Source organism: Mizuhopecten yessoensis, unplaced genomic scaffold, assembly GCF_002113885.1.
Source record: "Mizuhopecten yessoensis strain PY_sf001 unplaced genomic scaffold, ASM211388v2 scaffold10891, whole genome shotgun sequence".
Taxonomy (NCBI): domain Eukaryota; kingdom Metazoa; phylum Mollusca; class Bivalvia; order Pectinida; family Pectinidae; genus Mizuhopecten; species Mizuhopecten yessoensis.
The window spans coordinates 122,927-148,931 of record NW_018408773.1 but is presented as its reverse complement, the minus strand read 5'-3'; the positions used below and the strand labels follow the sequence as shown (position 1 = coordinate 148,931).

The window sequence follows — 26,005 nt, the reverse complement described above, 5'->3', positions numbered from 1 at the left end:
GTCGTCATCATGATCTTATATGGAAGTATGCTATTTCTTTGTGCAATATGAGGGTCGACATTTTTGATTATACTCAATTTTTGGCCTTCTGGTTTAGTTGTCACCTTTTAAAAAAAAGACCTGAATTACAAAGCCACTTTACTACAAGAAACTAAAAAGAAATAGTTTTTCATATTTCTGACTTTTCTTGATATAATTGTGAAGATAATATTTAGATCTCATAGGCCACATATCCTTCATATTATTTATTATACACTGTACCTGTACATTGAAGTTATTTTTTTCTTGTGAATTAAAACCCTTGAATGCAGCAGGTGACCAAACAAGGTTAACATGATTTACTAAATATAAAAATTTGTCGTCATCAAGACTCTACTTGTTGTTTCTCTACAATGTTTCTGTAAAAGGAAAATTCAGCCAACAAATTATCGCTTTTCTAATTTGATCCAGATTTCCTCCTCTGGGTGAGTGACCAGTCCATGGACAGGGTTGACCACCTGGTCGTCCACTAATTTGACCTTGAATTTTCTCAACAAGGTCACCAGACAAACTGTTGCCTCTGCATAAGCAAACCGATACCCTGGACAAACACGTTTCCCTGCAAAACCAAATGGCTGGAAAGATAGAGGAGGTCTGGTCTTCACATTCTCTGGACTGAAGCGGTCGGGGTCAAACCTTAATGTAAAAAAATTGTAAGAAACAAAATCTTTGAACGAGTGGCTATTAAACTCTGTAATTTCATATCAAACAGTATAATGGAAGCTCTTATCTTAAGTTTTAGAAAATAGAAATTACTTTATGAGTGTGAAACACATGGAAGTACATGGATTTCAAAGAAACCTGGCAGTCAAATTGATTCCCTCTAGCCCTCTAAAACCGCCTGAAACCACCATTTATATCAGTGATATCTAAAAGTGGTACTGTAAATACGATTTTCACTTTATGTTTTATATTTTGTAAACTACTTCTGTAGGTTTGCAAATAATTGAAATGAATGTGAATTAATTGGACCATAACACAAGAAAATATAAAGCACTGGATTGATTTTATCAGAAACTAATGCAGGGTAAGTTGAGTCAAATGATAAGTACCATGAATGAGCACCGTTTGCACCAAAAACAGCATTGCATTATTGCTGGATTGCAAACAAATGGGTAAGGTGAATGTGTATGTTATCCCAATTCCTGGATCAAGCTCTCTTATGTTAGAGGCCTAGTTTTGCAGTTTCCTTATGTGTCTAAAGAATATGGGCAACATGTTAGCTGATTTAGATGGACAGTCAAGCACATGGACATTGTTTTGCTGCAAAAAAGTTCTGCTGACGGAACTGTTAAGCGCAGGTGCGTTATCTCGTGAAAAAATAGCACTCGCGCCATGAAGCCTCCAACTGTTGTCAAACTACAAATAGCACTGCAGACCATCACAATATTGTCACCAAAATAGTCCAATTTACAGGCGACAATTCACAAAGTGTTCACCACGATATATCTCTAGTCTCCACAACTCCAACAACCATGCGAAATGCAGAATCTTAATTCATCCATAATAAAAAATTGTTCCATTTAATCTGAAATTTTTTGAACATGTCATTAGTTTTATGTCAATCTTAGTCACTTACTTATTTGGGAGTGGCCAATACTTCTCGTCCTTCAGAGACACTCCTAAGGCGTGGATCACAGGTGTCTGTCAAATGATAGAGATTTACAAACATTTAATAATAATATAAAATTCGCATATCATAAGGACAAGTTTTTAATAAATCAGCTTTACTATTGTCAGTCTAAGGTTATCTCTATAAGTTACAATCTGTTTTCCCAGTATATAACTATACATCATCCAATCAAATTTTGTCATATCTTTTTTTTGTCAAAAATATGAATTGGGGATGTTATTTAGTGATACAGAGGAACAAGTTTAATAAATTATCCACTGAGTAAATTTCCCAGGAGAACTTCACGTAAGAAACATTCTACAGAAGTAAGAGGCAGAGTAGCCTAGTGGTAGTAAGCCAGGCTCATGACTGAAGGGTTGCGGGTTCGAGTCACGTCACAGCACTGTGTTTTATCATTAAATATGATATAATAGCACCATCTGTATGATCCCCAGGGAGTTGAGAAAGATATTGGCTAGTTGCAAAGATCCTATAACCATGGATAATAATTTGTGAACTGCTTTGAGACGACCTACGAACTAGGTTGTGATAAAGCGGTATATAAGAACCTCAAATTACCTTGAATTATAAGTATAAATACGTCTTACATTCTTTGGAATCTTGTGTCCCCCTAGTTCTGACTCGAAATCTTGAAAACGAGCTGCGAACGGAGCCACAACAGCACATCGTAGTGTCTCGTCCACAATCTGTCGGATGTACCTACAGAAAGATATAAATTAGAAAATAACTCATAAAACTCTCTGTGAATATTGATCTCAGCAATGTATTATCATCATAATTATCACCGTATAATGACTGTAATAGTAGCTGTTATATCATTGTGTTGTGTTTATAGTACTTTATGGTATGATGCGGGTACTATTATTATTCTCTTATGTGTGTGTCTGTCCATGTGCATGTGTGTGTCACTATGTAAGGGTGTGACCATGATTGTGAATGCATTTTCTTCTCTTTCAATAGTGTTGAATTGTACGTGTATTGTTCGTTATTTCTGTAACTCTTCATTTCTGGAGGTAATAAAGGAAATAATAATGGAGTTCTCCAGTGGTTATTTCTAGCATACATATGAATAATTTCACACAGAGAAAAATATAGTTTTGGAAAAAAATCTTCAAAGTTGTGAGACTGCTACCTACACATTGTTATTGGTCAATCTTATAGCAGGAGAAATTAACACTGAAAATAGCTTATAATTAACATAAATGTATGTAAGTTTCTATGTCTACATTATATAAAGGTGTAAGCTATATACACCCAATCACATGAACAGATTATAAACTATAATTAGGTACATATTACTATTTTCTGATCATCATATGTCAAAAGTTTCTTGCTAGTCAATACTAGCATGTTTAATAACATATATATATAAATATTTGATAACGACTTGTACATCCTAACCAGACTTACGGGAGATCGTCTATGTTGGTGTGATCCACCTCCTTGTTTCCCAGTTCTTTTTTAATTTCCCGGAATGCCTTCTCCTGTACCTCAGGGTGAGACGCCAGAAAATAGAATGCCCAGGTAAGCACTACAACAGCAATATTGGTTATAAACATTGAGTAACAGAATGTCTCCCCTTTGTGGGTGAGACAGGGGAATCTCAACCTGAGGGGGAAGATTCTTAAGTTGCCAAACACCAGGCTGAGACTTGAGAACCTTTCCCCAAGGGCTACATTGCAGAGCAATTCTTCCTTTGACCTTTACCAAAGATAACAAACAAGTCTACTTGGATTATCTACAGAGTGTCCCTTATTAAGAGCCCTCGATTAAGTCAGAACATTCCAAGGGTATAGAGAAGATATATGTATTGTGAACGGAACAATGGATTTCCAGGATGACTTTAAACAGGTCAACAACGTTACCTTGATGTTATCACAGGTAAAGCTTGAAATTTATCCTTACCGTAAAAACCCATGTAATTTGCGCACTTTTTTCCAGAAATTTAATACCCAAAGTGGGGGGTGCGTAAAATACACAGGTATAGGAAAAGATCGACGATTCTGGGAGATCGCCGTCTTGGATTATCTCCCTTGTTACACGGAACTCTTAAGACAAATGACGGTCAACAAATTTATTTATGTCAAACATTAATAAAAGATACAGTTGATACATAATGTGTTGTTATCTGAGTTTATGTGAAAAGTATTATTAAGTAGGTAACCGTTAGTAAAGAAAGTTTAGTGTATATAGTTAGAAGTCAATTTTTTTCAATTGGGGCAAAGTATTTGAGGTTGGACATTTTAAGTGAGTGATGCAGATGTATTTAAGTTTCTCAATTTAAAAGTATGATCCAGATGCATTTTAGCTTGAGAAGATTAATAAGGAACTGTTTGTAAAGGAAGGCACAATGAAGTGTAGGGATACGTCTATAAACACGTACGATTGCCGGTCGTATGGAAACCTCCAACTATGTAGGTGATGGCATCACTGTTGAGAAGCTCGTCATCGCCATCGCTGTATTTAATCACCAAGTCTATGATCAGTTCCTGACCTTGGATTGGCGGGTTGTCCCGACGATGTTTCACAACTCTCGATGTCAGAGAGGAGGACTTTTTGAGTGCTGCAAAAAATCATACATTGTATAGGACGATGTAACAATACAGGCATACAGTCCTCCTTTTGTATTTAATAGACATACAGTCCTCCTTTTGTATTTAATAGACATACAACCTCCTTTTGTATGTAATAGACAAACAGATAAATTGTGACGCCTCAGTTTTGGTTATTTTCATGTCCATACAATGAATCAAATCAATTTACAAACTTACACCTGAAACCTATGTCTCCTGTTTGCATCGCTCCGTGTTTGTGGAATTAAGATATTGGATTAAAAATCATTGGATTAAAAATCATTGGAGTACAGATCATTGGAATAGAGATTACGGAAGTATGTATTATTGGATTACAGATTATTGGATTACCGATCATTGGATTACAGATAATTGGAGTACAGATCATTGAAGTACAGATAATTGGAGTACAGATAATTGGATAACAGATCATTGGAGTACAGATCATTGGAGTACAGATAATTGGAGTACAGATAATTGGAGTACAGATCATTGGAGTACAGATAATTGGATAACAGATCATTGGAGTACAGATCGTTGGAGTACAGATAATTGGAGTACAGATCATTGGAGTACAGATCATTGGAGTACAGATAATTGGAGTACAGATCATTGAGGTACAGATAATTGGAGTACAGATAATTGGATAACAGATCATTGGAGTACAGATCATTGGAGTACAGATCATTGGAGTACAGATCATTGGATAAAAGATCATTGGAGTACAGATCATTGGAGTACAGATAATTGGAATAGAGATTACGGAAGTATGTATTATAGGATTACAGATTATTGGATTACAGATCATTGGATAACAGATCGTACAGATCATTGGAGTACAGATCATTGAAGTACAGATTATTGGAGTACAGATCGTAAGAAAACAGAGTACTTGAATACAGATTATTGGAGTACAGGTCCTAAGAAAACAGAGTACTTGAATACAGATTATTGGAGTACAGGTCCTAAGAAAACAGAGTACTTGAATACAGATTATTGGAGTACAGGTCCTAAGAAAACAGAGTACTTGAATACAGATTATTGGAGTACAGGTCCTAAGAAAACAGAGTACTTGAATACAGATTATTGGAGTACAGGTCCTAAGAAAACAGAGTACTTGAATACAGATTATTGGAGTACAGGTCCTAAGAAAACAGAGTACTTGAATACAGATTATTGGAGTACAGGTCCTAAGAAAACAGAGTACTTGAATACAGATTATTGGAGTACAGGTCCTAAGAAAACAGAGTACTTGAATACAGATTATTGGAGTACAGGTCCTAAGAAAACAGAGTACTTGAATACAGATTATTGAAAAATACATTAGTTAGTGGTTATTGTACAAAGATTTATTTACCTTCCTCAAAGGCTTTCGCTCTTGGGCTATCCTTCTCTGGTTCATTTTCTGTCAATCTTCTCTCCATCTCTGCCCACATCTGTCATAAGTGACATAGAACAAATATCAATGTTAATGTTTAGTTAGCCATCAATTTACCAGTAAAGGAGATATATCATCCCTTTATTGCTCACCTGTCACTTTTGTTATCAAAATAAGGCAAGAAGTTGAAATGTTAAAATTTTAACTTTCGTTATCAAAATAAACAAGCATTCTAGATCTGTGGGTATTGATGAATCAATACATGTCCTGTACCGGCCCCCCAAACTTTAACCTTCAGATTTTGGCCAAGATAGTTAAGTCCAAATCATGTCAAAAATAAAAAACAAAAATTATTTATTCACTTTCACTAAACAACATTAATGCTAGACCCCTAAAGAACCTCTGTCCATAAAATCAGCATCCTAACAATATTATAAAGTGAACGGTGAGCCATTACAAAACTTTAACCCAAACTTTAACCTGCAGATGTTGGCCAAGATAGTTAAGTCCAAAACATGTCAAAAATTCCCCCAAAAATAAAATATTTTCCATTTTTAATCCACAGCATTAATGCTATACCCCTTAAGAACCTCTATGCTAAGAATCAGCATCCTAACATCATTATTAAGCGAATGGTAAGCCATTACAAAACTTTAACCCAAACTTTAACCTGAAGATTTTGGCCAGGATAGTTAAGTTTAAAAAAAATATTTTCCATTTTCAATCCACAGCATTAATGCTAGACCCCTTAAGAACCTCTATGCTAAAATCAGCATCCTAACATCATTATTAAGCGAATGGTGAGCCATTACAAAACTTTAACCCAAACTTTAACCTGAACATTTTGGCCAGGATAGTTCAGTCCAAAACATGCAAAAATTCCCCAAAAAATGAAATTATTTTCCATTTTCAATCCACAGCATTAATGCTAGACCCCTAAAGAACCTCTACGCTAGGAATCAGCATCCTAACATCATTATTAAGTGAATGGTAAGCCATTACAAAACTTTAACCCAAACTTTAACCTGCAGATTTTGTCGACGGACGGACAGGCAGATGGATGGATGCAGACAAAACCTAAAGTCCCCCCGGTTTCACCGGTAGGGGACTAATAAGAAGTAGAAATGTTAAAATTTTAACTTTCGTTATCAAAACAAATAAGAAGTTGAAATGTTTAAATTAAGTTGAGACTGATTTTCAATTCAATGCTAGGATGTCATTCCTTCTAACATTTATTCTGGGTATAAAATACCAGACGGCTCCTGACTCTTGCTATTGGTTACATCAAATCAACAGGCCTTCAAGAATAAACTTACCACATCATAGCACCGCCGGAATTCCAGGATATCCTTATCATTAGCAAAAGATTCTCCAAACATCGTGAGTAGTGCGATCTTGAGAGAATAAGCAAACATGTGGACAGACAGTGGGACGTGTTCTTCCTTCACCAATGATGACCACTTCTTAGCCAGCTCGTCCGATACCTTAACAAAATGTAAAATTCTGTAACAGGAGAAACAGAAATGCAACGGCCAGACTGGGATTCAAACCCGGGGCCTTCTGAACTCTAGGCGGACGCCCTACCAATTGAACTACCTGGTCGCCGACGATTGACCCAGTCCAGTTCCGCTACAATTCTAATGACTTTGGATATCTACATCATATAACTATTAATAGAAAAATAAAATCATTGACATTTAACAAGCCTTTTTATTCATTTACAGAGTAAAATATATGAAATTTATGAATGAAATTTATGAATACATAATAAACTAGACTTCACTCAAAGCACTGATCCCTCATCTAAAGTTTAAGCATTTTCATAAAGAAGTGGCTAAGATTTACTGCGAAAACCTGTTTTACATCTGTATTAGAGCTTGTTTTCTCTTTCTGACTACTCATTTATAAATAAGGGATATTATTTAATAAATGAAAAAAGGCTTCACCAAAGGGCAGAAAGGAGAAGGAGTTCAGTACATGGACAATGCTTCACACTGTCAACTTGATTCTCAAAAACAAACATTAATATCTGTTTAAAAAGGACAGAACATTTCCTTTGTAATAGTTACATTGATGAAAGCTTGTTGTCCATGATCACATACTGAACTTTTGATAAGCCAGTATACAAGATGATTGTTTTTCCCAAATGTTTGCTGTGATTACACCTGCAATTCTTCATTACACAACTGAACAGATTAACAGTGAACGTGATCGGTATCCATGTTAGATTCCTCTACCGGTACCTCAGCTGATCACTACCTATACTACAGGACGTTGGACCTCCTTGCGGTTTATTTTGTTTACACTATATATATATGTGTTTGTGTAACAATGTGAAAATATTGATGTTTTAATAAAGGCTGTGATAAAATGTTTTTAAATTAAATTAATTGTTGCGCTGCGTATATCGTGCTGTTTGCGTATACATGTGCTGTGTACGATCACTGTGCCGTTTACCTGTGTTGTTTTTGTACACGTGAGTATGTTGTCACATGTCACTTGTCTTACCTTGTTACGTCCATATAAGGTAATTGTTCTAAATATAGGTGTTACCTCGTTTTCGTTAGTGGTCAGTCCAGTTGTCTTTGTTACATGTTTTGGCGCGGTTTTTAGTATTCCTTCATAGACAGAGCTAAAGGGTGGATGTAATTTATATCCAGAAGTTTCAGTCTTGAAGTCTTTTCTCTAGATCTGGTATGTACACATATAGATGTGACAAAGTCTTCTTCTGTAATTGGTTTATGTTAAATTATTATATTAATGAGATTTTGGATAAAGTAGCGTTAATTATATTGTGAAATTGTACTTTTTATAAAAGTAACAGAATCTTTATCTTATGTACATGTATAATTAATCGATACATAGAAAGCTCTTTTTAAAGTAATGTATATTGTGATTTGCATGTCTCTTTTACAGAGATGATAGTTTTCGATTGAGAACGCGCGGATACAGATCTTCATTCGTGTAAACCCCCGACCCATAGCTGGGGTAGGTATTTTAATATTGTATGTGATAATGTAAACAAGCGATAATTGATGAGGATAACTGTATTTAATATAATTATGTATAAGTAATTTGTGTAAGTAATTTCAACTATTGATTATGATGAAGTCAGTCACTGTAAAGTTATTCCCATTTTTGAATAACCTATTGTGTGTGAACGGATCAAATATGTATGCACCGAATGTACATGTTGGAAATTATATATGTGAGCGCTGTGTTTCATTATGTAATCAATTGTATTTTGTCTTTGTAGGTTTTTTTGATTATGTTCCACATATTGTGGGAATAAACCGGTAAACAAGAAATCTGCGTCGACCTTGACTTTTCATTCAACTTTACATTTGTTTATTACTTACGTCCTGATATGTTTGGTAGTAGCGTTTGGTATTGTCATGAGAAAATGCTGTATCGTACAAATGGCGTCTTGCTCGTCCATCAGATTTGTTAGCAAACTGTATTGACTTTGGCCCAATCAACGGCTCAAACATTTTGAACAAGCTTGCTGGAAAAAGAGAATATTCATACAGGTAACACCACCATCAATAATTTTTCTTATTATCCATTTTTGCACAGAGCTGTTAAGTCACATACTAATAATCAATATAGAGCAAAATATTCTTTATTCATGGAAATCAAAGGAACTAGTTTGTCACAAACAAAACATCTGATATAAGAAAAGTGGACGAGATAATTCCTTGCCTTAACACACAAAAATGTCTTTGTTATACGGTTATATTTACAGTCAATAATGACATTCACTCAATGACCATCCTTTTCTTAAACTGGAGTTATCTTCTCATAGCCTGAACATAGAACTGAATAAGTTTAAACAACAGTGATAATAATACATATGGCCGGAGGTATGCATTTTTCTACAAATGAGATACAATTTTTTGACATCGATCATCAAGAGTAAATACAGGCAGAGTTAACTAAGACTCATGTAAATTCCCGGCTTTTATTTTTATTCAAAGGATAAAATGTTTTGAAAACGAAATTCAAGTTTGTTGCTAAGACTAATGCATCAAACAGTTATTACAATACTTTTCTATTTTTGTGAGGAGGCTATGGGGTGATATCTTCGGTTCAGCACATGTAAAATGAACAGATGGTGAAGAAAAGAACCAAAAACACAATACACACAATTATTTGTTTAAACCATTGTTCGACCTAATAGGCTAAGTGAGCTTAACACTTGATATGACCTTTGTCATTTAACCGTGACCTTGACCATTTAGGGAGTACCCATAATAAAATGTGTATGATACACAATTATTAGAGTCATTTTATTGAAAATATTAGACTGGTATCCTAAGTATTTTAAGACATGAATATGGCATATCAAGAGAATTTTAATTTTGCCAACTGAGGCCTGGGATAGGAGCTGTCAAGATATACAACACAATCTAGTAAAAATATCTTATATTATGATTTAAACCATCAACCTGAATCTGTGACCTTGACCCTTGAGTTGACCTTAAAGTAGTATATTAATACATGACATTTAACGCTGATTTAGATAAATATGTATATATCTGGATAAACTTCCATAATATTGTCAGGAACAAAACAAAGGAAAGAATAGTAAACAATACCATGATACATTCTATTATGTCTTAAGTATAAAAGGATTTATAACAGCCCGGGGGTTTCAATACAGGACCTCCAAACTAAAGATGTACACCCTAATCAAATGAGCTACAGGTGATCAAGTGGCCTAGTCAAGTTACACAAGTAATACTGAAACATATCCATAGCTTTCAAATTCCCTCAGTTTGACCAAAATTTACCAATCTCCCTTGCAACTCTCTCATTCAATTCAAAACTCACACAAACTCAAAATCAACATTCTGGGGTCAAATGATCTCATAGTTACTGCAAGGTGTGTAATGATCACTGCAAGGTGTGTAATGATCATAACAGGTGTGTCTGAATTAAATGAATGCTTTCTGGAGTTATTTTGTCAATTTAAAGGGAAAGATAAATTGAGTAAAGCATTTTCAGCCACATTTCAGGCACTTTCTCCCTCATTGGAGGTTTCAGTGGTAGACAACTGTTAATATCTGAACTTTCATAACAAAAGGCTAAGGTCCACTTACGAGGTCTATCGAAGACTCCCTGATGTTCTTTGAAGAGTTCCGGTGATGCGATGCTGACAACATATTCCTTGCCAATCCAGAATGAGACAATGGAACCAAACTGTTTGTGTAGGTCCAACAAAAACTCATGAAGACTTCCGGCCCGATTGATGTCAGATACGTTGCCATCCCTGTAGAAAACATTTTTATTATTTATAAACAAGGCATTAGAAATTATACAAATCCGCTCTGTGCGGTTAAAGATTTCTTTAGCTCACTCAGTTCTCTGATACTTTACATACTAATTGTGTCTGAATATTCTTTGCATTAAAGAAAAAAAGTTTTCACACAAGAAATACAAGTCACATAATACTGGATATGGAATCTTTGTCATAATGAATGTTTAACTCATCGACCCCTGGAGACACATTTGAGCTCTTCCAATTCAAAGGTTGGAATAGTTCATTATGAAATTTCAGGGGTGAATGAGTTAAGTGAAATACATCGTTTAATATTTGTGAAGCAAGAATATGCTGAAGATATACTACAAATCATAGCATGTCAGTATTAACTCATTCACCCCTGATGACACATTTGAACTCTTCCAATTCAAAGGTTGGAATAGTGCAATCTGAAACTTCAGGGGTGAATGAGTTAAGGTAAACAATATATATACTTACTCTTGTGTTGTTGGTTCCAGACCAGGGATAGTACTTGGCTTGGCAGAACCCTGTAATATCACAAAAACACAACATTTCAGCTGATTTTTTTTTTCAAAACTCAGATAAATATCTGTTTAATCAATTAAACTATAATATATGATTTATTGCATGTAGGATTCCTTTTAGACGTATTTTAGACACTATCTTAAAACTAGGACTGATATTTGGGACACGGACTTATGGTTCTGAACTCACACTTTCCTGTGGGACTCAACCTTCTCGTCTCTAAGGAACCGGGACTCATCAAAATTTCAATAAAATTGATAATGGTCAGCATTGACTAAATGGAAAGCTCAGAATAACAGTATCATGACCAGAGTTGGATCCTAGACGTTGAATACATTGTGACATCATGGCATGGACAAGTGTTTTTATTAGGATGTCTACTATAGAGGCTGTAGGGCGAAGTCAGCATCTTAATCCAGTTCTTACTCTGAATATCAGCTGAACTCGAATTCAGAGAACATGGTCAAGATTCCATGGGCAAACGAGCAATCTATATGTAAAATGTGATCCAAAACAAAGAAAAAATAGAACCATATTAACTCATTCACCCCTGAAGACACATTTGAATTCCAATTCAAAGGGTGGAATAGTCCATGATGAAATTTCAGGTATTAATAAGTTTTCCAGATTTCCAAACTCGAAAAAATTAATTGAAGTAAAATGTGATGAAATTCTTAGTATGGCAAATTGACAAAAAGGAAGTTTAAACTGGGAAAACAAAGGAAATCTCACAACTGAGTACAGAATGAGTCATTTCAGAAATAAGAGAGAAAATAATGTCAACATTTTCGATATTCTAGAACAGCACAAACAAGATGGAAAGGCGAAGATGGAAGCAGACAAAACAACAGTAGAAGATTTAATTTATAAGGAGTATGTACATGTAGTGTGCAAGTTTTGGACAACAATGTAACAAGATAAGAAATGATAAGATTCAGTTTCATTTCAAATGAAACTAAAGAGAAAAAACAGACCTACTGTTGTCACTCTTCGGTCATCAGAAACAAAACAAGAATTCCACAGGAGTAGATGTGTCGCCTGCTCAGCGCTTTTAGTAAGAAAAGTGTTTCGGCTTGAGTCATCGCGTAAACAGATATGCGATTAAAAAATAGAAAAGTTCTTGCATTTACTACACAATGCCCTTATTTGGCAATAAAAGGGGCATTACTCCACCAAAAATGCATGTTAACTTCTGGAATGCGAACTCGTCTGAGCTATATTGGTAATCAATATGTGTACCGAGTTTGAGTTCAATCAACCCAAGGGAACTTAAGAGTATTAAAAACCTCAAAAATACTCCAGTTTATTCTACAATCTAGATAAGAATTGATCAGACAAAATACGAAAGAAAAAAGGGAAAAGAGGCCGAAATATGAGGCAAGAGAAGAACAAGAGGAAGAGACTGGAGATTCTATCTCTCAAGTTCACGGACCGCAATGACATCATCACATAATTATCCTTGCAAAACATATAGCATTTATTTAGTTTCAATTTTCCATTTGATGAACTATCAAAATGCTATTTCTTTATATATATATAAATGTGATGTTGTTCATCGAGGTCAAGAATCTGACATTACTAAATCAATCTGTACATGCACATATACTAAACATATCATGGGTGTATCGACAGACATTAGGCCAGTGTATGTGGTCTGGCCCTGTTTGACCTTTTGCTAAAAGACATTTGCATGCAACTCCATTGACTAGTGTATAGTCCCATATGTGCTGGACACTAATATGATGTGTATACACAGGAGCTGGACACACTACTGGTATATATTATAGGATAGGGAAAATCCAGAGGGTGGTATGTCCTTATCCTACACCCTTGGGTGAGTATTTTTCTCTCATTCCAACCATCAGAATAAGCCCATGCAGAAACCATGAAAATGCATTTGACTGGCCACCATTTTCTGGACTTCTATTATCATTTAGTTAATTGTTGGGATCCGTAAGTAAAAATCGTCTCCAATACTTTTTGCAATTATGAAAAAATCTACAACGAAAACCGATACCGCAGCCAAAGTCTCGTGACAGATCTTAATTATTGTATATTGTATAAATATAGGCTCATGCGTGCATGCGTTTGTGAGATCTGCGTGAGTTTCCAATCTCTGGCTTTATATGTCTCTGAGGGGAGTTTATAATTTTCTGTTCTACTAACAGCTACTCTACACCACAAATAAATGAGGCTATATAAAAGCTTGACACGAAGGTGCTGAACACTAATAGCATGATGATGTATATACTATTTATTTTACGTATACCCAAGAGCAGGGTCCGTATTCATGAACCCATTCTCATGGTCAAGCATGGATTTTGTGCTCAAGCCTAATTTCTTGTTCTGGTTATAACTCAATAAATAAATCTTATTTTGTCAATGATTTGGAAACATTTTGAAGAGTATTATAGCCAAATACTGTTTTCAATGTTTACCTTTGACTTTTTGATCGTTTCACATGAACTAAGCGAGTTACCAGAAAGTTGGTTTGAGCACAGATTCCATGCTTGAGCATGAGAACGGTTTCATGAATACGGGCCAAGGATTTTTACTCACAAGGTGGGGGGGGGGGGGGGGCAACCCGCTCAAACACCAACGTTAAGCAGTTGTAAGATACAAATTGGATCATTAGAACGTCTGATTTAAGATATCACTTACCGGGTAGAGATATATCAACAAACCAAGTAATGACACCAAAAACGTCACGGCAAATATCGCAAACTCCAACATGATGATGATGCTTCCAACAACTGCAAGTTGGCAGGAAATACTGCTACGTGCTTTGTTGACGTCTTGGTCTATGAAAAGCTTGCTGGTCTAATTACTTCCCCTACAAAGAAAAACTTGTCAGTGCAGCGCTTTGGGCCATTTCAAAACTTAATAGAATCCGATGAGGGGAACATATCAAAACTCAAATAATAAAATCGCTTAGAAATCTGGAAATACTAACGGCAGAGTGAGGAGTTAAACTTGTAGACTACCCCGCAAAATAGGGTGTGACTTCTTATTGTCCGGACCATTTTTATTGACAGAAGCAAATGTCTGTGGCCACAGGGACATGCTAATTAGTTACAGCTATATTTGGACCTATAACCGTCACAGTACCCAAATCGGGATACTTGAAGGAAAAAGTCACAAGAAATTTGCATGCTGTGCAAAGAAGTATTTTCAAATTGAAAATATTGATTTAAAGATGCTAATATACCAATAAAACATGATATGAACTTTATTTACTGCCACCTGTGGTTACAATCACAATTTTAGTTTGTAAATAATGACGAAAATGTAACGTTCTAAATTGATGCGCCATGCGACGTTATTGATTTTCAATTTTTGTATGTGATTTTTCACAATCCTACCTTTTCACAACTAATGGTAGGCTAGTTTGGAAAAGAACTTCATTCAGAACGACCATTGACTCTTAAATATTTCAAAGATATGCCATGTTCTGCTAAATACTTTTTCATCTCCAAATATAAGCCAAAACTGGAAGAGGTGTTCCGATTTGGGTACAGCTACACCTGTTTCGCGATTACGTAACCATGACTATATTTCCAGTTTTATTTAAAGAACCACGCGTCGGAAATATCAACTTGTTATCAAAATGAAAAGATAATGATATCTAGGAGAAGTGAACAAAAATTACTGGGATCGGTACTATTCAGTCACTAAAAAGTGTCCCGATTTGATAACTGTAACGTTAAACTAAGGTGTTCAGAGTAATTTCACATGTTAAGGGGTTTAGATCGACTTTCGGTAAAAAGGTCCGAAAGTCGACCTAAACCCCTAAAACATGTAAAATTATCCGAACACCTTAGTTTAGGTCCAAATATAGCTGTGACTAATTATTAGGTCCCTGTGCCTGTGGCCACAGTCAACTGTAAATGTCTACCCTTTAGGCTTTCGCTTACAATGTATAAAGGGCCCGATTTCGTGATTAATTTAATTACATAAAAAGGGGAAGAATAATATCATTTGTGTAGCAATAATATATCAGTTTCATTTAAAATCAAAGAACTGGAAGTACTGAAACGCTATTTAAAACTCTAAGCAATGGGATTGTTGATTTCCTCCGTTAATGGAAAATTGTGGCAGATCGTGTTTCAGAAAATCAAGGCATACAACTGACTAATCAGTTTTGACAGGTTGTTTAGTAACAGGAGCGGAAAAATGCAAGACCGCTGGGGTCAGCACCCGGAACCCTCCGAACTCTGGACAGAGGCTCTACCAATTGAGCTGCCTCGATCATCGCTGACGATCGACCAAATCCAGTAAGGTAAGTTTAAGGGATGAAAATGATGTCTCAAAACATGAAATCTCTGTGCGAATATCATGTTCAGTATGTGAATAAGATATTGAACAGACTCCTGCAATGTTCAAAACTCACGAACAATGACATGTGTTTCCATATATTACAAATAAATCGTGAAACTAACAAGGCTGAGCGAACAAGCCAATCCTCGACACTCAAGGAGTCACACTCACTTACGCTCTCTGCACCCTTCGAATATGTCATAGCAAAATCGAAGGCACGAATATAGCTGTTTGGTTGGTCCCAGTTAAAATAACCTGACCAATCGCTAGTCTGACACCTGTACTTTGAAGATTACAATGCGTCCATACGGTTAGCTAACGCGATTCATGGAATATGTCTAGAAAGCCAATGTTGTTATGACCTCATGAATGTTGAAAAAGTAAGTTTCATTCCTTCATTAACTTTTTAAAATGACGGCACATCCGGTTCCGGTAACATCACATCCGGTGAATATGGCGTCGGTTCCGAATCCGGTAACGTCACATCCTGTAAGAATACGCCGGTTCCGGGAAGATGGCGTGGGTTCCGTTTCCTGCGCGTCATATCCTGTCTCGCAAGTTCCTGTCCCCGCCGGAAAACGGCGATTTCCCGGGACACGTTTGGCCACGTCATTTCCTGGTACGTTGTATTCGGACACATTAAAACTATGTCTCCCAATATGGCGTTCGTCATTTCCTGTCCTGTAATTAATTCCTGTCGGATTGCACAACACCTTGTATGGACGCTGTGGTAGTTTTGTTTGATAAAACGTACAATGTATCTACAGTTTTATGACCGGTATCTACACGTCTCTGTTAGGAATCGGTGAAAGAAAGAAATGTGTGCAACTATATATGTATATACATGTGTAGATTATACACATATATATATTTAATACAATACATACGATATGTACACAATCTTGAATACAGCCTTTACTATAAAACAATGTTCATACAATGGTCAGTGTCTACACATCGCAGTTTGGATCGCGGTCTGTTCGCTTACAATAAAAAAGGCTGAATTAACGATGTTGTCTTTGACTGCAAACCCTTTTTTTTTGTTCCGGAGCCCGGAACATGAGTCTCCAAAGCTCGTCAAAAGGTGGTGAGAGGAGCGTTGAAGTTTTGTTTTAAGATACTCTTCGAACTAAATTTGCAGTCTTTCATCGTTCTGATGCGTATTTTCTGCCGTTTTGGTTTCAATTTCATGCTGCGTCTGTGTAGTCGTCGATGAGCGGTAACGAATGAGCTCGTCGTTTTAACGATATTGGCCTTGCTGACTAGGTACGTTTTCGAACAAAGGCCGATCATTTCGTCTCCTTCGTATTCTGTTTTGAAAAGTCCCGGCGTTCTTTTGTCGTGAGCTATGTGACGTTTACAGCATTGTATCTGAAGCCTAAACGGGACTCTGTTCCGTTTACTTTAAATATGTTTATTCAGCAATGAACACGGTCTGAAAAGACACACAAAGTAGTGGTAAATTGCACAATGATAATTAGCATGAATTACGTATAGAAACTAATCATAACATACAATCCTCTATCTCCCCCAAGTCTTTGGTACACGTAAGTAATAGGGTCACTCGTATTAGTCATAGGAACAAAGACTGATGTGAAATATGAGAATTATTAAGAAATGTCCGACTAATTGTCCTAAAATAAACAAAATGAAGCACTGAGTCTCCGTGAAAAGTTGCACAACAGATATAACACTTAGGAAATCTTCCAAGTAGAAACAAGTCATTGTTATTTGGACATTTTATAATCTGAATGCCAAGCTAGTTTCTTTGTGGCACGACCAGAAGTCCGGATCGGTGCAGGGGACGGAACTACTGCCTGTGGCGTATGTGTCGAGATAGGTGGCATCGTTGCCGGGGGTGTGGTGATTTTGCTCACTGGGGTTGCAGGAGAATCAAACGCTAGATGACGTCGACTGAAGATGTCTCGAATACCAAATGGTGGTGAAGGGTGATCAACATCAGATGATGAACGAGGCGAACGTTGTATGGTTCTAGTAGTCAACGGAGTGGATGGTGGAGGACTCGTATCCTTACGGGGAGGGTTGCTCTCTTCACCGACGACGGTGTCTGGGGCGTTAGAAGTAGGAGACGTCGTACGATGGGAGAGTCCAATTTGATTGTCAATTGTGTAGCGCGCTGGTGGTGTAACGACTGGGATATACTTCCTTAGGAATTTCCTGTTGCGTAAGGTAACACGGCCAGATCCGTCAACCCGAACTACATATTGATCAAACTGGCGAACTTCGGTAATGATTCCAGTCTTGTCCCATTTAAGGGGGTGAGGACCAACTTGATTTTGGATGCGTACATGATCTCCAACTGCAAGAGGTGAGAGGCGTTTGGTGTGTTCAGACCAACGTTCACTTTCTCGCATGTGACGATTCCGTAAAGCCTCCTCGCGAGCTGCTAAAGTCTCCAGCCAAGTGTTGTGTGGAATGTACCGACCGGGTGGTATAGGAATAAAGTCTCGTATAGGACGACCGAACACGAACATAGGAGGGGATAGTTTTGTGTCTCTGGCAGGTGTGTTACGATACTGGAGAATAGCGCGTTGGAACGCGTCGGTGTTTAAGTCGCCATTGGGACTGGTGTTGCCAGTGATCAGACGCTTCACTGTTTTGACTCCCACTTCAGCACGGCAGTTACTATGGGGAAAAGCTACAGATGACAGTCTATGGTGAACGCCCCAGTTCCTGAGAAAACGACGTGTGGCCGCAGAAGTGAACTCGGGTCCACCATCTGATGCTAGTTCATCAGGGATACCAAAAGTAACAAATGTCCTTCGGAGACAGTCTATTAAACCATTGGAACCATCAGAGGCTTTCTCCACCACCGGCCAGTTGGAATAACGATCAACTACCACTAGGTAATTACAGCCCATGTAGTGGAAGAAATCTGCACACACGCATTGGAATGGATAGTCAGGAGTTATCAAAGGAGTCGGTGGTGCATTCGGGTTAGATGGAGCAATACGGTTGCAGTGGTTACAAGTTGCGCGTAGGGAGGCGATGGCAGGCGTGATACCAGGCCAGAAGATTGACGCGTCAGCTCTTGAAGTCATAGATGTCACCCCTTGATGTGCCGAATGCAGGGAGGCAAGGGTTTCTTCCCGGAGTGATGGTGGAATGACTATTCTGTCTTTATAAAGTACTACACCATCAACCGTATGAAGGTCGTCGCGGAATGGGAAATATTCTTGCAGTGGCCTAGGCAGCTCGTGACGGGTTCCCGGTATACCGGCCTCTATCAGAGCGATTAACGCCTGCATGTTGTCATCGCTGGTAGTAGTGGTTCTAACGCGCTCCCAGGTGACGGATCGTAAATTGATCGCATCTAGTGTTGAGGAAGCTGATGCCACGACATGCTCCTCGACAAATGCTAGTCCTGATGAAGGCATGCGTAGACCACTCATTAGACCAAAGTGGGCGATGTCGACGGCAGAAAATGACAATGCTGCAATGTCGTCCTCGAGCACAAGTTTCTTAGGCTCACCAATAGGATGTCGGGAGATACAATCCGCAGCACGATGTCGTATGCCAGGCACATGAAGCATTCGAAAGCGGTATCGTAGTGTTTTCTCCTTGAGGTTACGAAGTCTGTTGTTAGGAATGTTTTCCAGTGATCTATCGCCAAATAACTTCAACAATGGCTTATGATCAACAGCTATGATCAAGTTGTCGCACCCAAGAACGAAGTGGCGAGCTTTATCAAGGGCATCTGCTACTGCTAGGGCCTCGCACTCAACCGGCGTGTAACGCGTCTCTGCCGCATGTGTGAACCGACTACCTACGAGTGTAACTTTCCAACCATCACGGCAGCATAGCAGGCTTTCATTAGCACAAGCGCAGTGTTTCTGTAGCAACCAAAATCCAATGCCAGTCTTTGACCAGTCTGTCGCAAGACATGTCAATTTACTTGGGTCGAAAATCCGTACACCCTGCTCTTTCTCGTTGGCAATGACAATTTTAGATTCCTCAAAAAGTCGTTGAAGATCTTCAGTCCACTGAAACGGTTGATCTGGTTTGAGCAACTGACGGAAAGGAAGCATATTCTCAGTCATACTGAAGGCATATGACACCTGATTGACTAGTCCAAACCATGACCGCACATCTGTGATGTTTCTGGGTGTCGGAGAATCCAGGATGGCGCGTAGGTATTTCTGTGAAGGCCGTACATTATCGTTGGTTATTTCAAACCCAGCGAATTCGAGTGTGTCCTCTGCAAATACAAATTTGTCGGGGTTCAGCGTTATCCCGTTACGGCCGCATATGTCAAGCCACTGGACTGACTGAAAGAAGCTTTCTTCAACAGTGTCTGACCATAAAAGAACATCGTCGACACATTTGGTTTTGTTGGGGATGTCCGAAACAAGCTCGTCATAGCGCCTGGTGTATCCGTCGCCCGATGCAATGTAGCCTTGGGGTGCAGTTTTGTAACGGTACCTCCCCGAAGGGGTAATGAACGTGGTCAAGTGTCTGTCCTCTTTGCAGATGGGTACACTGTGATAACCGTTCCATGAATCAAATAATGTCTTCTTCTTTCCATGTGGAATAGACCGGGCTTGGTGGAATGGCGAAGGGGTGTGATGAGTCTCGCGAGTGGCATGTGCATTTGAGGGTTGGAAGTCAACAGTGCGCCGAGGTGTAACATTCTTTTTCGCACAAATAACCATTCTATGGCACCAAGTGACAGGCTCACCAACCGGAACAGGTTCAATAACCCCCAAACGAACATCCTGGTCTAGTCCAGCCTTTACCGCACGCTGCCAGTGGATTGGAACGGGTACTGGTGTATGGTGAGCGACAGGTTTCGCGTTGGAGTCCACCATGAGCTTCAAGGGAGGTCCATACATGAGTGGTAAAGTCTGGTGTTCACATGTGTTGAATGTGCTAGATTTGTAGTGGTCAAGAAGGTAACCTTTTAAGTGACCAACGTTTTCCGTTGTAGCAGGAAAAGGCAGTTTTGTCGGAGGCGGTGGTGGCAGTTGGCGTGTAGGACAATCGCATGCTTTGACTTGGTGATCCGGTAAGGAGAAAGTAGCATCGACATGTATGCTAGCTGAAGGGACTTGAGCTCCGACGGTTGGAAATGAATCGTGGATAATACCTAATGCAGCGCAGGCTTCGCGACTGAGGAAGAGCTTGTCTGTTGAGCTTGTGACATATGTCATCTGTCTGGTCTCCTTGGTGTTTCCTGCCTTAACTTTACCAATCAAGCGAAGGATGGTCGCCCCAAGAATTTTGATACCACCGTATGTAGCCGTGTGCATCTGCATCGTTACAGGTATGAGTTCTGATTCTCGTAGACCAAGGCGGCGGATTACTTTCAAGCCAGCGAGGCAACTCTGACATCCCGTGTCAGCCATAGCCTGTATTGAGACGTTGCTGGTGTCTCGTGTTAGTCTGAAGCCTAGGGCGGCGTAGTCCTCAGCAGTAACTTTAGCCGTCACGTTCACGAATGGTTGAGGCTTGGAGCGTTGTTTCACCCAGGAATTCGTCAGTTCGTCATAGACATGGTGGTCGATGCAGATTGAGCGTTCGATGCCAGAATCACTAACGGTACAGTGGTGATGTTGTAGAGAATCATGAACAGAGCACAATGCGTCGAACAAAGCACTTCCGGAAAGTGTATCACGGTCTGTCACTTTGGGTTTGTCCTTGCTTCTACATACAATTTCAAAATGATGTTCGCGATGGCAATGCCCACATATGTGTCCATATGCTGTACACTCTGTTTTACGTATGCGAGCAAGGGCAGACTTGCCGTGTCCCTTTTTTCCGCAATATGCACATTGCTCTGCTTTGTTGGAGGTGTCTTTGGACGACGGTCTGTCAGCCTTGCTTTTCCGGTATGAGCTGCTGGCAGCCTCAACTGGATGAGAATCTGAAAGTCTAGAAGCTGAACGTTTACCGGCTTCCTTTGATTCGACAAATTGAAATACATCCTCAAGATTCATGTCCTGATTTTTGTGTCCTAGCAGATCAAGTTGTATTTCCGGATCGGCAATTCCCCGGGTGAGTACGTCACGCATGATAGCGTCAGTGTAATTGACGTCGGCTGTACATCCGGGGCACTTAATCACAAACTTGCATATACCGGCCTGTCCTTTAAGTCTAGCACCGTAACTCCGGACAGTTTCATCACGATCCTGTCGCATATTGTGTAGCGTGACTCTTGCAACCATAGTGTTTTCCTCACGCTCTGCGAGCTTTTTAATTGCAGCTAAAACCTCATCTATGGTTTTGTCAGCGAGGCTGCAACCGGCTGATCGAGTCAAGTCTTTCCGTAATGGCTCGTCACAGCATTCCAGTAGCTGGATTACTTTATCGCGTCCAGTGATTTTCGTGGCACTGACATAGTCCGACCACCGAGATTAGAAATATGCCCACTCCTCGCTAGATCCTGCGGCACTGAGCGTGGGTCGCTTAACTTTCTCAACTTTAGCAGCGTGTTCTCGTTTCGGTATGTGTACAGCGGAGTGAGCCGTGATGAGTGCCGCGACGATAGTGGCATCCAGGTCATCCGTGACATAGTCGCAGTCTGTGATAGGGCAGGCTACAGCTGGTATTGTGGTGATATGGCAATGATGGGGTTCAGTATTCCGACCGTGTTCATAAATGGGACTCTGTTCCGTTTACTTTAAATATGTTTATTCAGCAATGAACACGGTCTGAAAAGACACACAAAGTAGTGGTAAATTGCACAATGATAATTAGCATGAATTACGTATAGAAACTACTCATAACATACAATCCTCTAAAGCCAATGGAATCTGTCGTCAGCCTCGACGCTGTACAAAAGTCGTATAAACCCTTGCTGTCATATTTCAGTACCATTTGAGTACCATTTGAGGAGAGGCGTGGCCCACTGGAGCTGTCGGACTTTCATTTCCCCCCCAAAGATTGATCTGGGTTTCTTGGAGAGTCCGAGCTTCTCCACGTGTTCTTGCATGTGACTACCAAACGCTTCGAAAGGAACCTATGTAGTGCAAAACAACGGCGACATCGCCTTGAAGTATTCAAAGGGTGACAACTCCCTTTCGAATCCCTCGTTCCAAGTTTCGGGTACCTGGATGTCGACTTCTACTATTCCGAACAGATATCCTTTTCTGTTCCTCGACTTGGTAAGCCTTGAGGAAATTTGCGTACGACGTGCCAGAAGCCAGGTAGTCCGTGATGTCCAGAAACCGGAAGTGCGTCGTCGCGAATCAAGTGTACGAGTTGTTCTTCTTGATGGTGAATGCTGATTCGTCGCTGTACATGTGCAGGTGACGGGTCAGTTTCGTTTGGACGAGGTTCAGGTCGTAGTTGGCCGAATGAAATCCCAAGACGGGGACTAATTTCATTTACCTCTCTTATTACCGTTTTAACGTTCCCAGTCTCTTCATGCCCGTGTCACCTTCCGTGTTCCCTTCCATGTCCATCGCCGTTGTCGCTTTCCTCAGTCGATCCAGTTCTTACTCGATGTCTTTCACAATGTGGACCTATTTCTCTCCCGCTAGTTCCGATTCTCTGTCACCGATCTTCGCCATGCAGGTAAGCATTTCCTTTCAGATTACGGAAGACAACAAAAGTGTCACTTAAGATACGAAATTAACGTCTGTATTTCATAAAATTGGCACTTCTATTAGATGTGAAAGAAAATAATCATTCCCAATTTTAGGGTGAGATTCTGAAAAGAAAATACACACTTTTCGGTCATGCCAAATTTCGATAACGTCGTCAAAACAAAATCGTTAGTCTACATACACACTCTAAAGTCATGTAAAAACTCGATAATTTCGCCAAAATCAACCAGTAAGTCAAATTAGTGAATTACGAACTCCACAGTCATGGATAATATCGATGACGTCGTCTAAACCAACCCATCAGCAAGATAACGTACACTAACGTTAGCCAAAAACTCTCTGATGTCGTTTAAACTATCCTGTCGTCAAAATCAACCCGTCCGCTAGATAACGTACATTAATATACCTCTACTTTATTTACTCTATATAAAATTAATTGGTTAAATCGAATATATCCCCACTTTTGCCTGAATGTGTTTTAGTCCTGTGTGTTAGTCTGAGAACTAAAACACACACATGCACTCGGTTGTTTCCGCCGAGCCAATTAGGCGAGAGGTGGGCGGAGCTTGTTACCGAACTCGGAAACGACGTGCGAGGTGGAAAGAGCTTCCTACCGAACTCAGAAGCGCCGCAATAGCCCTATATATTTCAATTCACTTTAGTTACACTTTGCATTTGGCTCCATTGCCATCAAAAGAGTAGCTGGGACGTGAAGCTATACAGCTTATAGTTTACAAATATTATCTAGTTAAATCTATCTATCTCCAGTGTGTATCGGTATAATAAAACGGTTAAAGTATGGGGTTGAGGGATATAGCAAGTTTCTGGTGTCCTTGACCATGCCTATTTCCCTCGACTTCGCCTCGGGAAATAGATCTGGTCTGGGGACACCAGAAACTTGCTATATCCCTCAACCCCATATTTTAACTGTATACTAACAGAAGCCAAAAACTCGATGACGTCGTGAAAACCAACACGTCAGTCAAAATACACACTCTACAGTCATGCTAAAATTCGAAAACGTCGTCAAAATCAACCCGTCCGCTAGATAACGTACAAAAACGTATGCCAAAAAATCGATGACACCTTCGAAAACCAACCTGTGCCGTCAGCTAAATACCATGCATAATGTAAGCCAAATACTCGATGACTTCGTAAAAACTAACCGTCAGTCAAAATGCACACTCTACAGTTATGCCAAAAACTCGATAATGTCGTCAAAACAAAATCGGCAGTCAAAACACACACTCTACAGTCATGCAAAAAATCAATGACGTCGTAAAAATTAACCTGTCAGCTTATAACGTACACTCATGTAAGCCAAAAACTCGACGATGTCGTCAAAAAAACCGTCGGCTAGATAACGTAAGCCAAAAACTCGATGATGTCTTAAATACAAACCCGTCAGCTAGATAAAGTGCTCTAACGTAAGCCAAAAACTTGATGATATCGTCGAAAACAAACCCGTTTCGTCTGCTTAATAGCATGAATAAAGTCTTGATAACTTCGCAAAAACCAACCTGCCAGTCAAAATACGAACAAAATACAGTCATGCCAAAACTCCATAGCGTCATCAAAACCGACCCATCAGTAAAAATACGAACTATACAGTCATGCTAAATATCGATGACGTCGTCAACGTCAAAATCAACCCGTCAGCTACATAACGTTCACTAACGATTGGTGAAAACTCAATGATGTCGTTTAAACCATTCCTTAAGTCGAAACGCATTCATTCATGCTAAAACTCAAAAACGTTGTCAAATCAATCCGTCCGCTAGATAACGTACACTAACATAAGCCAAAAAACTCGATGACGTCATCAAAATTAACCGTGCCGTCAGCTAAATAACATGCATAACGTAAGCCAAAAACTCGATGATGTCGTCGAAAATCAACCAATGCCGTCAGCTCAATAACATGCAAAACGTATGCTTAAAACTCGATAACGTCGTCATAATCAACCCATCAGTCAAAATACGGCAAACAACCACCATCACAAGACTGATTTGTTACTGCTTTGTAGGCACGCCTATGACTGACTCTACTCAGATCCGCAGTCAGCACATTGATGTTGTCAAAACAACCAAGGTAACAATACTGTGACGTCAAAAATACATGATACATGTTGTATTAGTTGAGGGTGTAGCAGTAATCGATGTTGGCTGGAAACGGCCAAAAGATATTACATCACGACTCTTCACGACTCCCGACTCTCCCTAGTTAACCCACATCGTCTTCTCACGCGCTACTCACTTTCCCTGATTGGCCAACGTCGGCTCCTTACGAGCTTTTCACTCTCTCTTATTGACCCACATTGGCTCCTCACGGTTCCTCATGGCTCATCACTCTCTTTTATTGGCTTTACCGTAGTTATAGGAAGCACGTGCTACCTAAAATATGAGGTTAAGCCTTAACAAGGGCTACATCTAAAACACAACAACATACACCACACTCACGCATACTTATACCTATTCTACTTATGTAACTCTAAGCACAACCACAGAAGCTACAAATTGTATTAACTATTAAACTAATCGTACTAGTAACTACTCTATGTCCTAAGTTGGTTAAATTAATTCCAAGCTACACTTAAGGCACGTTCTACCAGTGTAGAGAATTTGGTGTTGGCTCCTTTTTTTCTCAAATAAGAAAATACGAAGTAGTTTGATAATCATATATCAAGAA

General features: G+C 39.1%; 1 protein-coding gene across 1 annotated transcript; it reads right to left on the bottom strand.

Moving 5' to 3' along the window:
- Positions 1 to 230: 230 nt before the first annotated feature.
- On the bottom strand, positions 231 to 14,222 carry LOC110463360 (cytochrome P450 20A1-like). Its single transcript, XM_021517885.1, has 11 exons — positions 14,094 to 14,222; positions 11,385 to 11,434; positions 10,726 to 10,895; positions 8,983 to 9,128; positions 6,940 to 7,107; positions 5,603 to 5,681; positions 4,056 to 4,235; positions 3,083 to 3,203; positions 2,260 to 2,371; positions 1,619 to 1,683; positions 231 to 675 (listed from the first exon to the last, which is right to left on the bottom strand). The coding sequence occupies exons 1-11, from the start codon at positions 14,163 to 14,165 to the stop codon at positions 426 to 428; spliced, it is 1,413 nt and encodes a 470-aa protein (XP_021373560.1). The 5' UTR covers positions 14,166 to 14,222; the 3' UTR covers positions 231 to 425.
- Positions 14,223 to 26,005: the final 11,783 nt, after the last annotated feature.

What these genes read in the sequence shown, in the direction of transcription:
- LOC110463360 (XM_021517885.1), bottom strand. Translation starts at nt 14,165, where the DNA reads ATGTTGGAGTTTGCGATATTTGCCGTGACGTTTTTGGTGTCATTACTT. An exon ending in ACTACCAAACATATCAGGAC is followed by an intron (nt 7,108 to 8,982) that starts GTAAGTAATAAA and finishes CATTTTGTTAAG; the next exon opens with GTATCGGACGAGCTGGCTAA. An exon ending in AGCGAAAGCCTTTGAGGAAG is followed by an intron (nt 4,236 to 5,602) that starts GTAAATAAATCT and finishes GATTTTTTGCAG; the next exon opens with CACTCAAAAAGTCCTCCTCT.